The sequence below is a fragment of the Phoca vitulina genome, unplaced genomic scaffold (genome assembly GCF_004348235.1).
Source record: "Phoca vitulina isolate PV1807 unplaced genomic scaffold, GSC_HSeal_1.0 scaffold34, whole genome shotgun sequence".
In the NCBI taxonomy this organism is placed as follows: domain Eukaryota; kingdom Metazoa; phylum Chordata; class Mammalia; order Carnivora; family Phocidae; genus Phoca; species Phoca vitulina.
Genome location: NW_022589737.1, coordinates 667,929 through 683,861, shown reverse-complemented (window position 1 = coordinate 683,861; position 15,933 = coordinate 667,929). Strand labels below are relative to the sequence as shown.

The following is a 15,933-nucleotide window of genomic DNA, read 5'->3' as shown; positions in this document are numbered from 1 at the left end:
TTTTACCAGAGGCAAAAGTCTAGGGAAAAGTCATAGACACAGAAATGCAAAATGAAAAAAAAAGTGTCTTTACGTATTTCAGAGTATTTTTTGGAGTTCCTTCATGAAGTTCAAAACCAATGCTTCTCTCCTCAACTCCCCATCCTTTGGCTCAGATGAGTTACGCAATGAGTCTTTAGTTCTAGAAACCTGGCCTACTCAGGCTTTCTCCAGTATGTAACAAGACTATTTCGAGAGGTAGTTACCACATTTACAAGACTAAGACCAGGCTTAGAGACAACCAAGAGGGGAGCTGTAATCTTTAGTCTCATCAAGATATAAAGATTGCTACAGGAATGAAAGAGAAGAAGAGGCAGGTTTTTTTAAGTTTAAAATGTTATCTCTCTAACAAAGGATTTCCAAGGCACTCCACTGTACTAAATTGTCATCAATCTTCTCAACAATTCCTACAATGAAGCTACATACCCTACAAAGAAGATGTGAAATTGGAGGCTTAAGGAGATTGTAAGCCCATCCCAAGATCTCACAGCTAGTAAGTATACATTCCACTGACAGTGCTCTTGAAAATGTGTGGACATAATAGTGAGGGGTCAGGTGGAGCTAGGGTGTTTCTCCTCATCACATCCTCGAGACAAGAGGAGATAAGTAGGCTGTGAAGCTGCTAATAGAACCCCAGAATGCTGGCTGTTAGAGTATTACCTTCATCTGTGCTCTGACATGTTCTAGAAAATTGGCTGGAGACAGGGGAACGAACAGAGTGGTTCCTGGAAAGAGGTCCCCAGCATCTATGTGATTCTGTGATGGGAGAGAGAATCCCAAGCAAAATCCTTATTTTCCTTGGTAGGAAAATAATAGAATTTGAGCCATTTTCCAATCTTCTTCCTGGGGGTAGAACAGGGATTTTCCATTTCTTCAGCAGTTCTCTGGAGTCTCTCTTTCCCCAGCTTTTTAAAAGCTCCTCTGTTTCCCTTTTCAGAGCTTATTGGAGGTCTGTCCCTGGCACGTGCCCTCCTTCACAGGAACACGGAGCGTGAGGTGGAGACAGGATAGATTGGGACACAAGATCCAGTTCAGCGTGTGTCCCAGCCCAGTCCCTTCACTGAGCCCCAATCCTCATCACCCCCTGGTAGTGGGGCTCAGCACAGGCAGGCAAAGAACGGGTGGGACCCATCCGATTAGAACCCGCATTGAAGATTATATCCTAAGCAGATACCCCCTTCCGAACCAGGGATGTAGTGCTTTGAAACTAGAAAATGCCAGGTCTGAAAGAGAGGAAAGAACAAGCCCAGCAATACACAGGGCTCTGTGTATTCAGAGGGAAGTTGGCAGGGTTGTGTTCGGGCAGAGAAACTCCGAGTGGTACAAAGGGACGTGCCCAGAGTGGAGAAATCATGCTAATTGTCTGCACCAGAGCCGGAGAACGCCACCCAAAATGAAGAGAGAAAGGGGAGCCCCGTCCAGAGCCTTCAGTGCCCTGAGCCTCACTCCTTTTGTCTACCTTCTTCTGATCCAGACAGGTAGGAGACCGGAAGGGTAAGAGAGGGTCTGGAGAGGGACCCCGCTACATGCAAAAGGGAGGGAGGGGGAGTTGAAGGCCAGAATGCCTTTAATCTGGGAGGAGGGGAGAGAGCTCAGCTGCCCGTGGGAAGCATCTCAGTGAATTCAGGCATTAATGTTGAATGTATTTCTTCATTCTCTGTGCCTCCCACCCAGCCCCTGCGCCCCTCCCCCAAAAGGCTGCATGACTTCGGAGCTCCCACAGCATTCAGTACATTAGATAGAGGGCAGTGAGCCATTTCTTATGGGATGTCTTGTTGGCGTGGGCTTATGGGATGTCTTGTTGGCGTGGGCCAGTCCGGCATTCTTTCCAAGGGATCATGATGGGGCTTGGAGGGGTGAGGGAGATCTGGGATTTTTGCCTCCCCAACCCCCCACCCTGGCCGCTCTGAGTGTACAACAGCAAGGGAGATGAAATAAGCTTGGGAGATAATGAGTCTTTTGGTTTTTGGAAATAACAGCAACCCATCCATAACTCACCCCATGCTGTAGACACCTACCTTGTGTACTGCCCCCTACCAACTCCTTAGAGAATTGATCTTACTTTAAATAGATAAGTTTCTGTGTGTGTGCACAGGCATGGGAATAAACACACACACACACACTATTCCGGAGAGCCTAGCAATTCACAACTTGCTGGGGCAAACAGATGCAGAGATCATTTTAATAAAATGCAGAAACTACGATGAGTGAGATACACAGAGGATGGCCAGGATCAGAGAGGGGTCCCCTACCCCAATCCAGGAAGCTGGTGCTAGCGCTGCAGGGTGGGGTGAGGGGAATATCAGGGGAGGTGTCCTGGGAATGTCTGCACTAAATTTTAAAGGATGAGAAAAATAGGTAGATGCAGGAATGGGCATTATAGTTGGGGAAATGGGCAAAGGTCAACATTTTGAAATGGCATCATGGGTTTGGGAGCAGTCCAGCCACTCACCCTTGCTGGAGAAGAAAATGTTAAGTGGGCAAGAGCCTTGTAAACCATACTAAGGAACCTGGGATAGAATCTGTAAACAGTGAAGGGGGAAGGGGGTATTGGATGGCTTTTCATCTGGAGACTGGCAGGACCAGACTTGTGTTTCAGATAGCTCGTTCTGCTGCGAGGCATTAGAGAAGAAACGGGAGGCAAACAAGATAGGAAAGGAAGCCTGTATCCATTTGCTAGGACCACTGTAACAAAGAACCACAGACTGGGTGGCTTAAACAACAGAAATGTCTAGTCTCACAGTTCTGCAGGCTAAAAGATTGAGATCAAGGTCATATTCTCTTTGGGGCTCCATGGAAGAATCTGCTCCAGGCCTCTCTGCTAGCTTCAGGGAGTTCCTGGGCTTGTGGCAGCAGAGTTTCTCTCTTCACAGGACATTCTCCCTATGCTTGTGTCTGCATCCAAATTTCCACTTTTTATCAAGACATGAGTCAGATTAGATTAGGGGCCCATCCTCCTCCAGTATGACCTCATCTTAGCTTATTACCTCTGCAATAACCCCATTGCCAAATAAGGTCACATTTGAGGTACTGCGGGTTAGGACTTCAACATATGAATTTGGGGGTGGGAGCACAATTTAACCCATAACAAGGTTATTGCAATAATTCAAGGGAGAAAAAACATGAGCTGGAGTTAGGTTAAAAATAGGGGGAATGAGGCATGTGGAGATAATATTTTGGAGGGAAAGTCAGGACCTAGTGATTGATAGGAAGTGAGAGGATCGGGGGTGGGGAGGGAGGATTTCTGTGTGAAACCTGAAATGACACGCTGGGATAGGGTTGGATATACGATAATGAGTACTGTCCATATTGAGGTTGAAATGTCTATGAGACATTTGTGGGAAAATGTGAAATAGCCTAAAGCAGGGGTGGGGGTGGGGGGCAGGGAGGTCAGGGTTGAGGTGGGAGCTCTCAGCCTATAGGTGAAATCCAAAACAATGAGAATGGATAATATCACCTAGGAGGAGAAAATGGGCTGAACGTGGAACATTGAGTAACCCCAAGATTTGTAGAGGAAGGTAGAGGGAAAAAAGGCCCATCAAGGAGGCCAAGAAGGAACAGTGAGAGAGAGGGGAACTAGAAGGCTGTGGTGTCCAGAAAGTCAAGGGAGTTGGGAGTTTTTTGGAGAATCAGCATCAAATGTGTCAAAGAGGTCCAGTATACCAAGGGCCAATTATATCTCAACTATTAGTGTTATTATATTACAACTAAAAACGTTTGTTGGATATGGCAATTCAGAGATAACGATTAACCTTAGTGAGAGTGGTCTCAGTGGAAATTACAATGAGTGGAAGGAATCATGAAAGCTGAAGGTATGGAGGCCGTGAATAGAGAATACAAAGTGCACGGTGAAATATACAAGTCAGAGCTGTCCTTAAATTCCTTCAGGTCATAGAATGGTAAGGAAAAAAATTATAGAAAGATCTTGTCAGTCAGTGTGACCAGGTAAAATCAAAAGGTGACCAAGGATCTTCTATGTGGGAAAATATAACCCAATAAATATAACAAAACATATAAATTATGCTGATAGGATATTAGTTATGACCTTTGATGGGTAAGAAGTAAGTGTAGGATTAGGCCATTGTATTGCTGTGGACTCAAGAACAATAAAGAGCTGAGATTCTACAAGGAATTTCTGTCATGCTCACCATATTACTTAGGAAAATGCCAGCTTCTGTGACAAACAAGTTCCCAAATTTAAGTTCCTGGCACTAACCATGCAGTAGTACAATGCAGTTCCAGACTAGGCCTAGGATGAGGAAGAACTCTGTTCTGTGAAGTTTTCAGGGACCAAGTTGACATGTGTTTCCACTAGTCACCCTGTCACCCTGAGGTTTTTCTCCCATTTCTTGCAGGTAGAGGATTTAAAACAAACAAAAGAAACAAAAAAACAGGATAGGTTTTTTCCAAACTAGCCTATAAGTGGTACCTATCAATTCCCCTGGTTCTATTGTCTAGAAGAGAGTCACATGGCCATACCTAACTGCAAGGAAGGCTGGGAAATGTAGTTTTTAAGATTAGCACTTACAGGGGGCAAGTAAGAGTCTTTAATGCCTTGTCCCTAACACGGACAAATGAGACTTTCCTAAACTGATCACAGCCCAATTCATGAAACATTCGAACAAAGTTTTTCTAGAGGCTAGGACACCGACATACGGACATAAATATGGCATGCCTTAAATCTAGATAATCTGATTGGCAAAATTTTACTCTCTGGAATCCTAGAACTATTCCATCCTCTAGGGACCCAATAGGAAAAAGTCCCTTACCTGGGTTTTACCCTTTTAGCCCTAAGATCACCTCCACATTGTAGGTGCTATCTTTTTCTTCTGACAGAGAGTTATGCCCAGAAATGCATTTAACATAAGGATACAGTTTGATGAACTTTTAAAAAATGAATGAACCCATGTAATCAGCCTCCAAGATCAAGAAATAGAACATTTCAGCACCTCAGAAGCACACCCATACTATTTCAGTTACTGTGGCCCTCCCCTGGGTTACAGTGGTATCCTACTTCTAATACAGATTAATTTTGCATGTCTTTGAATTTTGTATAAATGGAATCATATGCATGGATTCTTTTGTATCTGGCTTCTTTCGCTGAACACCAAATCTGTAAGATTCATTCGTGTTGTTGTTGAAATTGTAATTTGTTTGGTCTCAGTGCTGTATAGTATTCCATTGTATGAATATACCACAATTTATTTATCTATTCAACTTTGATAGACACTTTGGTTGTTTCTAGTTTGGGGCTTTATCAATACAGTTGTTAAGATATTCTAGTACCTGTCTTTTGGTGAACAGATGTACACATTTCTTTGGGGATATACTTAGGAGTAGAACTGCTGAGTTATATGTGTGTGTTTAGCTTTAGTAGATATGGCCAAACAATTTTCAAAAGTGATTGTGTCAATCCACATTCCCACCAGCAGCTCCAGATACCCTGCATCTTCACCAACAATTGTGTCTTCTCTTTTTTATTTTAGTCATCCTAGTGAGTAGGAAGTGGTATGAAATTATGGTTTAAAATTGCATTTCCATTATTACTATTAATTAAGTTCTATCTTTTTCATATCATTATTAGCCATTTCGATATCCTTCTTTGTGAAGTACCTCTTCTAAGTCTTTTGTGCTTTTTCTACTAAGTTTTCTGGATTTTTAAAAAATTATTGATTTGTAGGAGTTTAAGAAATATATTTTGGATACAAAATATCCTTTATAGGATACATGCCTTGCAAATATCTCTCACCCTGCAGCTTGCCTTTTCACTCTCTTAATGGTGTCTTTTGATGAACAGCCCTTAATTTCATTGTGTCCAATGTATCACTTCCTTCTTTTATGGGTACCACTCTTGTGTCCTGTCTAAGAAATCTGTGTCTGCCCTCAAGTCATGGAGATATTCTCCTATGTTTTCTTTTTTAAAAAAATATTGTTTTACCTTTCACTTTAGATCCACAGTCCACCTAGAATTGATATTTGTGTAAGGTGTGAGGTAAGGATCAAGATTCATTTCTTTCCTATATGGCCTGGCACTATTTATTGGAAAAAGAATCCTTTCCCCAGAACACTGCAGCATACCTTTGTCCTAAGTCGAGTGATCATATATAAGTTTATTTTTGGACTCTGTTCTATTCCACTGATCTGTTTATCTATTCTTGTGCCCTATCACAAAGTTAACCTCCTAGGATTTTGATTGGTATTGTATTGAATTTATAAGTCAGTTTTGGAGAAATGACAGCTTAACAATAGTGCCCGTTCTGATCTAAAACAAGGAAAATCTCTATGTGCCATCTTAGTATCTATTAGCTAGATACGCATTACTGAACATCTACACTCTTTAAAGTACAGATAAAAAGGTACAAAGACCCTTTTCTTCCTGGATCCCAAGGGCCTTCTCCACAATTTCTGTTTCCTGGCTTTCTCCTGTGTTCCTGAGTGATTGACACTTAAAATGATTTCTCACTCGTGTTGGCCCTTGGAGGCCTCAACAGGATACTAACAAAAGAACACAACACGGTAACTTCAACAAGTATGTAATCAGTAGTGCACCTATAGGACGGGGCAGAGGAGGGGGTTGTTCTCAGAGCATTGTCCCCTAGGAAGAACATTAAGAACCAAAATCAGAAAGCAAAATGTTTTCCTTTTAGAAAACCATGCTGTGGGCCACCCTTGGATTCTTGTATGCAGTTCTGGTCACTGCACCTCAAAAAAGAAATAATAGAATTGAAGAAAGTCCAGAGAAGGGTATCTGTGATGGCCAAAGGGACTTCCTTGTGGTGACAGACCCAAACAAGACAAAAAACCCATAAAGAAGGATATAACTGCAGCCCACGGTGTTAGCGAGTATGGATTAGGTGTATAAAGACCAAATCCTAGAATACGTGTTTGGCATTGTCTCATTGACACTTTTAAAAGGAAAATTTCAGGCAAATACTGGTAAAAGGAAAACTGTGCCAAGCATAAAGGAGCATAGGAAAATAAGCAGATGATGGTTCCCTTAAAAGGAGAGGCTCCTAAGGGAACCCAGGGTTACTAGCATATACTTTCTCATATTTTAAAGCTTAACATTTCTTGGTTGTCACCGCTGGTCAAAATCCTCCTTGAGAGGGGCCACCTACCAGTATGGCACAGTTTAACAGGTAAATCTTGCTGTGATGTCAATTTCCTTTTGTTCAGCCTCCAGTGGGAACAGAGACTTTCTACATAATGATGCCTCAGAGACTCAAGGACCATGATTAAGTTAATCGCTTCTCAAGGTTGAATAGCCCTAGTCCCTTTTATTTCCACTGTGGATTGTAGTTGTTATAGCCATTTCCTCATTTCTGTGTCCTGCTTTGGCTCCTGTCCCAGTTCTCTGTGTCCCTTGAAAGTTGTGGAACCCTGAACTTAATACCAACTCCAATTTTGGCTAGAGTTTTTGGAAACAGTGTTTGCTCAGCTTCTCAGAAAGACTGCTCCATTCATTTCTGAACATGAGTACATACATCCCTGCGACTCGTGGGCATACCTGTGTTCCCGCGCACAAGGAAGGTACCCACCCAGAGGAGGGTGAAGCCTAAGGCAATCCATATGCTGTAGCTTTTCCAATGTTTTTATACAGAAGAATCAACTTTAAACTGACAGAAAGAACTGACCTGAGCTGGGAAGACATCACAAAAGGACCACTAGGACCTTGTAGGGAGTGACAGGAAATGGGGGAAGCTCAAGGGAGGGCCAGAGAAGATGGAAGGAAGGGGAATCTCTTCCACTTCTCCTTGGAGCTGGGACTGTCACTCCCTAGCCTCCTGGAAGGAGGAAATGAGAACCCTCCGGTTCTGCATCTACAACCCTCATGCGCTCATACCACACTGCTTCCGACTGGGTCCTGAATAGAGGTTCCCCAACCATTGCTCATCACCACCATGGCCTTTAATGAAACTCAATGACTTTTCTCAGGGCCACCTCAAGTCACACATTCCAAAGTCTATTTGCCTATCCAGGGAACTCTGAAAGCTTGCTTTTCTAAATCAAGCCAAGCCTGGGACCTAGCTGTTGCTAGGCAGGAAATCCCATCTAAATAATCACAGAAACTCAGAGCTGGAAGAAGTCTCAAGTATTATGTGAGCAAATGGATTTCAGTCTGATACACAGAGCCAGAGGGATTCCTAGTAGTACCCCAAGTTATTGGGGAGGACAGGAGTCTGGTCCCCACCACCTCTTCTACTGAATCTGTGAGCCAGAACTAGATTTTGTTTTCATTTTTATACATGGTTTTATGGGAACAACAATATCTTTAATAAAAAATATTTGAAAATATTTGATTTTGTCCATTATACCTCCCCCAAATCAAGACTCCTCTTGATAACAAGCATAGGGGTCATTGGGTGACTCAGTCGGTTAAGCAACTGACTCTTGTTTTCAGCTCAGGTCGTGAGATCAAGCCCCTCATTGGGCTCTGTGCTCGGCGGGGGGGGGAGTCTGCTTGAGATTCTCTACCTCTGCCCCGCCCCTGCTCTTTTGCGTGCTCTCTCTCCTCAAATAAATAAATAAATCCTTAAAAAATAACAAGCATATCATATTCATACATATGGACGTTTTAATCATTCAAATAGTCTCTTCCACTTTTAAAGTTTTATGATTCTAACATACCTGGCAGGTCATGGATCACAGAATGTCAGAGCTAAAAAGGACCCTTGTGATCATCTGGCCCCACAACCTCATTATACAGAGGAGTAAACTGAGGCACAGAGAGGTGAAAGAATAGCAATGCGCCTTTCCTCCATCCCTTCCAAAGGTGACGAGCTCACTCTTTAACAAAGAACTTGTTTCAAAAATGGACTGAATAGGTTTATTACATTTGCTTTGATCTCCACAACTCACCTTTTAAATTAATTCCCTCCTGGCTTGGTCTGGGTCCTCTGAGCACAAGTAGAAGAATAAGGAAGGGAAAGGTACAACTTAACTTCCCCAAATTTAAACAACAGTAGCAGAATGGGAGAGTGGGAGAAAGAGAGAGGGAATTCAGAGGCAGTGACCATCAGAGAGAGCAGCTGGGGGTGCAGAGGGACTGAGAACCTGACCTGTAAGTGTCTGTTCAGGTAAACTCAGCCCTGCTCCCAACTGACATCCTCTCCAGAAGACCGTCTTTGGGTGGTCATATTGCTCTACAAGGCCATGTAACACCAATGAATGGCATCTGTTCAGGTCCCGAAGCCCCCTAAGAGACCTCTGAAATATGGGATGCATCTCTAGATGGGGCAACCATTTGACAAGATGGTAAAATCCCAGAATGGCAGGGCTGACAAATGGATGTAACATCAAGTTTGCCACTTATTTTACCTACCTGAGTCCCAAACAGGTAAGTGACTTCTCCTAGGTCCTAAGTCAACAATAAGGGCCCAGGTCTCTGATGTTCACTCTTGTGTTCTCTCCACTACACAACAATAACTGATGTATGTATTGTGCTTTTCCATTGTGAACCTGATAAGGCAGTTGTTCTTGTTGTTGCTCATATCCTGATTTTCTAAATGAGAAAAATGAGGCCTAGAACGATGGCTTGCCTAGGTCCACTTAGGCTGTAGGTGGTGGAGCCCAATCTTACAAGGCCTTCTGTTTCCAAACTCTTTGTTCTGCCCATCCCAAATCCCTCTTCTATAGGGGTTGCATGTGGGACTGGGTGTATTTCTAAAACCAACTACTCAGCTGCAGAACTCTTTGGCCCCAGGTAGGCCTAGTAAAGTGTTCCATGCAGCGGGGGCAAGGAGAGAGGAGACTCTTGGTATGAATGAAGAATGGTCTAGTTGTCTTCTGGCCCCTAAACTTCCCCTTCATTGGCACTGCCTTGTGACACACTCCCTTCTTTATGAATCTCTCTTCCCATGCTTCTCCATTCCCTACTTTCCCAATCCCCAATCAAGAAGCAAACCTGACAAATTCACCCTGAGGTCCATCTTTGTCTGTTTTGCTCACTGATATATCCCAAGGGCAGAACAGTACCTGGCACGTGGGAAGTACTCAATCAATGTTTCTGTGAATGGAGCATAGAGTGCGTGGGTTAGCTGGAGGTCTTCCTCAAGAGGAAGGCAGTGGAGAAAACCGCCAGAGGCAGAGGGCCAGCGAGAAGAAGGACTGAGGGCAATGCGATGGGTGTGAGGGGTGATGGAGGATCAGAGGGGCCCAGAGCTATCATGGGAGAGGAGATGGCATCAAAGTATAAGAAGGAAGGACTGACAGGAGGTGAAGAGCCCAGAGGGTGAGGCATGAAGACATCTGAAGGCATAAAGGAGGCAGAGGGGTAGGGAGCCAAGGGCCTGACATTGCCCTCTCCCCGTGGGCCTCTGTCCACAGAGCCCCTGGAGGGGGTGAACATCACCAGCCCGGTGCGCCTGATCCATGGCACGGTGGGGAAGCCCGCCCTGCTCTCTGTGCAGTACAGCAGCACCAGCAGCGACAAGCCCGTGGTGAAGTGGCAGCTGAAGCGGGACAAGCCAGTGACCGTGGTACAGTCCATTGGCACAGAGGTCATTGGCACCCTACGGCCTGACTACCGAGACCGCATCCGCCTCTTCGAAAATGGCTCCCTGCTTCTCAGTGACCTGCAGCTGGCCGACGAGGGCACCTATGAGGTTGAGATCTCCATCACGGATGACACGTTCACTGGGGAGAAGACCATCAACCTCACTGTGGATGGTAAGGTGCTCTGACAGGGAAGGAGGCGGGGCTGGTACCTGGGATTAGGGGAGGGTCTGCCCAGTGCGCTGGCCAGATCCCGGGAACACCAACACGGAAGCTGCTTGGGAGCTGAGAGTGAGACAGTCGGGCATTAGAAGTTGGCTGGCAGGACACGCAAACGCGTATAGAGTGCTTACTAAGTGCCAAAAACTATTCCAAGTGTTTTGCATATCTTGACTCATTTAATGCTGATAATAATGTAGGCATAGTTAATATAATTATCCCCATTTTGTAGATGCAGAAACTGAGGCACAAAGAGGTTGACTAACTTTCCCAAGGTCATGCAGCTAGTACGAGATAGAGCCAATATTGGAACCCAGACATTTGGAACCTGGGTTTAGCCCAACTGAAATATGTTCCAGGCTGGGCCAGTTTAAGACATCCTGAAAAGACATTTGAGAAGAAGGAAGGGAAGGTCCGTGAGGGCAGGGACCATGGCTGTCTTACTCAGCATTGTACCCTCTGTACTTAGTAGATGCTCAACAAATAATTGGTAAAGAAATGAATGAATGAATGAATGAATGAGTGGATGATGGGGAAAGATCGGACTGATGATCCCCGAAGGGCCTCTCAGACCACAAATCGAGTTGCGACATGTTGCAAGGCAGGGAGTTACGAAGGGGAGGGGAGACACTGTTTGGCCCCTGGCTCACAGGCCGCCCCCCCCCCGGGACTCAGTGCCCATTTCCAGGCCACAGGTATTAGTGGCTTCCACCACGGTGCTGGAGCTCAGCGAGGCCTTCACCCTGAACTGCTCGCACGAGAATGGCACCAAGCCCAGCTACACCTGGCTGAAGGATGGCAAACCCCTCCTCAATGACTCGAGAATGCTCCTGTCCCCTGACCACAAGGTGCTCACCATCACCCGTGTGCTCATGGAGGACGATGACCTGTACAGCTGTGTGGTGGAGAACCCCATCAGCCAGGGCCGCAGCCTGCCCATCAAGATCACCGTATACAGTGAGTCTCCCTGTCTGCTCGCCCTCAGGACTCCAAATCCCGAGAGGCGGGCGCTGTGAGGGACTAAGGACATCCCAGACAGAGTGCAGGGATGAGAGGCAGGGATGGGCCAGCTCTCCATGGAAGCCAGCAACAGGTGGGAAGTGGGCTCAGCAAGCTCCACCATGGACCAGCCATGCTGCACGGGGCTCCTTTTCTCTTCCTTCTGCTGCAGGAGCTCTCCTCACCAGACTTGTTGCCCTCTGAAGTCTCTCCCACCTCTCTGCCTCTCTCCCCAGGAAGAAGCTCCCTCTACATCATCTTGTCCACAGGAGGCATCTTCCTCCTTGTGACCTTGGTGACAGTCTGTGCCTGCTGGAAACCCTCCAAAAAGTCTGGGTAACTCTTCAAGTTCCACACCCTGAGCACCCTAATCCTTCAATCCATCCCCACCCCAAGCTCTAGTCTTAGTCTCTTAAAGGCCTATCCCCCCCCAGGGCCCTGCACCTCTTCCCGGGAGATCCATTTTAGCCCTGCATGTGTTGCGTATGGAACTATATTCTGTGCTCACAACCCCCAAAAGCCCCAGCGCTGAAACAATGGTTTCACTTAGGGCACCTTTTGTGGGCCGCCACGGTGGTTGTGGTTAATGAACTGCCTTTTAAGTGTGATTATCCACAGTTTACAGATAATAACACAGACTCAGATGGGTTCAGTGACTTGCCCATGATGTCAGCCACAGACTCAAGACACAAACCTAGATGCGACTCATTCCAAAGCTCACGGACTATTGCCACTCCCACTGCACCCAGCCCATCCTGTTACAAGGCCTCTTTTACTGCCATGAGATTGCACTTGTGACACTGCCCCCAGGCCGTCTCCTGCTCACACGCAACAACTCTGTTCAGAGGATGCTGGGTTGATTTGCAGGAAGAAGAGGAAGCTGGAGAAGCAAAGCTCCCTGGAATATATGGACCAGAATGATGACCATCTGAAACCAGAAGGTGAGCTCCCAGCCACCCACTCACTCATCCCATCGTCACTCAGATCAGTGGGCTGCTGGGAAAAGGCAGAACTGGGCCACAAGGAAGCCAGCTCTGCAGGGCCCCTTCCTCCACCAAGTGCACGAAGACTGCAGAGCAGGGAGAGGTGCGGCCAAGGTAGGACCCCAGGTATTCTGGATCCTTTGGTGGAGGTTGTGGCGGGGCCATACTGGCCACTTGGGGAGCAAAGAGTGTAGGTGCTGGCTGGTGGAAAGGGCTCTGTACTGGGCCAGCCACCCCCATTCTTCGCCCTGTGCAGCAGATACCCTCCCACGAGGCAGTGAGCAGGAGCGGAAGAACCCCATGGCACTGTATATCCTGAAAGACAAGGTGAGCATACTTGTGCTGGTGTCCCCACAAACACACAGTGAGCCCTACCACGTTCTGGTGCTCCATAGCCATACCATCTCTTTATAGCATTCAGACGAACCCTGAGAAATATTTGTGTCACCCGCACTTTAGGGCTTAGAAAAATAAGGTTGACAGAGGTGAAATGACTTGCCCAGTATCAAACAAGTAAATACACATTAAGTGGCAGATCTAGGCTTCAAACCTACGTCTCTGGATACCAACTCTGGTGACTTCCCCACTGTTCTACAACTAAGTCTGTCCCAGGCTGTCCAAGACAAGTGGGAAGAGGAGAATAAGGGAACAGAGCACTCAAGTTAATGCATTGCAGCCTTTACCGAGCACCTGTTAGGGGCCAGACACCATGCTAAGGGTCTGTGTGGCCAGAAAAACCAGACCTCTGTCCGCCGCCTTCCACCAGGTGGGAGTGTGGAGGGAAGCCTGCTCCTTCAGCTCGGTATGCCCCGCGCCCCGCACTGGGCGCTCACCCCGGCGGCGCGTGTCCTTGCAGGACTCCCCGGAGCCCGAGGAGAACCCCGCCCCGGAGCCTCGGAGCGCGACTGAGCCCGGCCCGCCGGGCTACTCCGTGTCGCCGGGCGTACCCGGCCGCTCGCCGGGGCTGCCCATCCGCTCGGCCCGCCGCTACCCGCGCTCCCCGGCGCGCTCCCCCGCCACCGGCCGGACGCACACGTCGCCGCCCCGGGCCCCGAGCTCGCCCGGCCGCTCGCGCAGCGCCTCGCGCACACTGCGGACTGCGGGCGTGCACCTGATCCGCGAGCAAGACGAGGCCAGCCCGGTGGAGATCAGCGCCTGAGCCGCCTCGGCACCCCCGGGGGATGGGGGGGGCGCCCAGCAAAGCGGCCGGTGCCCGGAGAAGGCGGGGGAGCGCGGCCTTCGCCGCCGCCAGGGGCCAGGGGAGGTCCCCGCGGCGGCGCGTGGGGCTCGCGTGGGGCTCGCGTGGGGGCCAGCGTGAGCATGCGCGGGTGGGGGACGCAGTGGGGCAGCCAGGAGTGGCTCAGGTGGTGAAACCTGGCCGCGTTTGCTCCTGGTTCACCGGCTGTGTTCTCAGTGGGTATGGGTTGTGCCCTCTTAGGACCATATAGATTATTAAATTTCTGGCCCAATCCCCCGAGGGTCTTATGGAAACTAACATCAGTAACCTAACCCCCGTGACTATCCTGTGCCCTTCCTAGGGAGCTCTGTGCTTCCACCCACCTTCCCTCCGAATGAACGCCTGGTTCCCGGGACACTTTCTTGACAAGCTCAGATTAGAGAGGCCACTTACCCAAAAGGAACAACTGTCCTAAACTAAGGGGAAGTCGGATGCCGGTTACTGGGTGTGCAGAGGACTGTTCTGAGAATCCGGGACATCATTGTGAAGGCAGTGCCTTCCAGCACCCTTCTCTGGGCACCTGGTACCCGGGGATGTACCAGTTGGTGAGGCAGGGGTCAAGTTCATTCCTTTGACCCCTGACCTGCGCCCTAGCAAGGGCAAAGAATTCAAGCCTCCAGTGCTTGGCCTCCTCCCAAAGCCTCCCTCAGTGGCAACCAAGCCTTCTTTCCGTCTCTATTCCTATAAAGAAGGGGGTTCTCACTCCCGTGACCCAGAAAGCTAGATCAAGTGAAGAACTTTTTTTGAAACCCTCACACCTATGCCTTCTCCCTGGCTTCCTTACGAAACAAGACTTTTAAACAATCATTATCCCTGGGAAAGGTCCTTGGGCTTCCTTCAGCTGTAAGAGGATAAGGTTCCAGTCTGCAGAGTAATGGTAGGGAAGGAGAGGAGGAGGAGGCTTATTGCTCCCCAGGACAGCAGGGAGACAAGATCCAACCCTTGGCCTCCAGGCTCCCACCTGCCCTACTCCCAGATGCTTGGATCCCAGGAGATAGGACAAGGGCAGACTTCTTAATCACACAAACATAGAATACAGAGAGGTTGAGCCACTGCGTTGCCAGACCATGCCATGTCACCGCCTCTTGAATAGTTTGCAGGAGAGACAATAATCTGTGTGAGGAGTGAGGGCAATTAAAAAGCTGTACGAGAAGTAAGGGCCTCTGTGTTCTAACCTCTCTTCCCTGATGCCTGTAGGGGTCCTTGCATCCCTGGCCCCTCCCCAACCTCCTAAGCTCCAGCCCTGACTCTCCACCATCCCACAGAGAAACTCCTGTGTCTCCCACCACTCCACACTGAGGCAGGTTTTGTTCCAGCCCCAAGGGCAACAACATTTCTAATTGGCCCCCTTCACCCTTATCTCGACAACATGCCCCTCCCAGCTCCCTGTCTCTATGCACTTCTCCAGGCTCCTTGAGCAGTTGTGCCTTTGCAGCTTTCCCTCCTTAGCCAGAACTCTTCCCCTAGGTTTCCCAGGTACCTCATCCCAAATAAGACCATGCCTACAGAGGAAAGCTGCTCAGGCAGGTGGGAGATGCAGGACTTGGTGAAGGAGTACAGGCTGCTTAGGCTTGGGAGGCAGGGTTGAAGTGAGGGGAAGACAAAAGCATGCTGTACCCTATGCCCTGGTGCTGAATCCCTGAGGGGCCGGCTTCCCAGGCTTAAGCCAAATCTGCCTTAAATCTTGGGGGGTAAGTAAGGAAGTGGTTTTGTTTTTGTTTTGTTTTGTTTGATCTTCATCTTTGTATTACCAGCATCTAGCAGAGTGCCTAGCGCATACTGGATGCTCAATAAACTTTTGATGAAATGAAATGACAACTTTATTGCACTTAAGCGAGGAGAACAAAACAAGCAGCTTAAAAATGCCAGTCATTTCCCTTTTCCTTTTTCTTCTCATCTTCCTTCATCATCCTTCACCCTCTTTGCAAATCCCAAGTTGTCCACTCCAAAATCATCACTCAC

At 47.8% G+C, this 15,933-nt stretch overlaps 2 protein-coding genes across 6 annotated transcripts; one reads left to right on the top strand and one right to left on the bottom strand.

The window, feature by feature from the left end:
- The first annotated feature begins 1,020 nt into the window (after positions 1–1,020).
- Positions 1,021–15,783, top strand: HEPACAM (hepatic and glial cell adhesion molecule). 5 transcript variants are annotated; one of them, XM_032426287.1, is made up of 7 exons: positions 1,021–1,517; positions 10,366–10,707; positions 11,428–11,709; positions 11,988–12,087; positions 12,619–12,848; positions 12,994–13,061; positions 13,591–15,783. In XM_032426287.1, the coding sequence occupies exons 1-7, from the start codon at positions 1,433–1,435 to the stop codon at positions 13,891–13,893; spliced, it is 1,410 nt and encodes a 469-aa protein (XP_032282178.1). In that variant the 5' UTR covers positions 1,021–1,432; the 3' UTR covers positions 13,894–15,783. The 5 variants fall into 5 exon arrangements, with proteins under 5 accessions (XP_032282178.1, XP_032282177.1, XP_032282175.1 ...); XM_032426286.1 differs by having other exon boundaries at positions 12,991–13,061; XM_032426284.1 differs by having other exon boundaries at positions 12,619–12,860; positions 12,991–13,061.
- HEPN1 (hepatocellular carcinoma, down-regulated 1) lies at positions 14,990–15,325 on the bottom strand. Its single transcript, XM_032426200.1, is given in 3 exon segments — positions 14,990–15,126; positions 15,129–15,192; positions 15,195–15,325. Coding segments are annotated over 3 exon segments (312 nt in total). The 5' UTR covers positions 15,306–15,325.
- Positions 15,784–15,933: the final 150 nt, after the last annotated feature.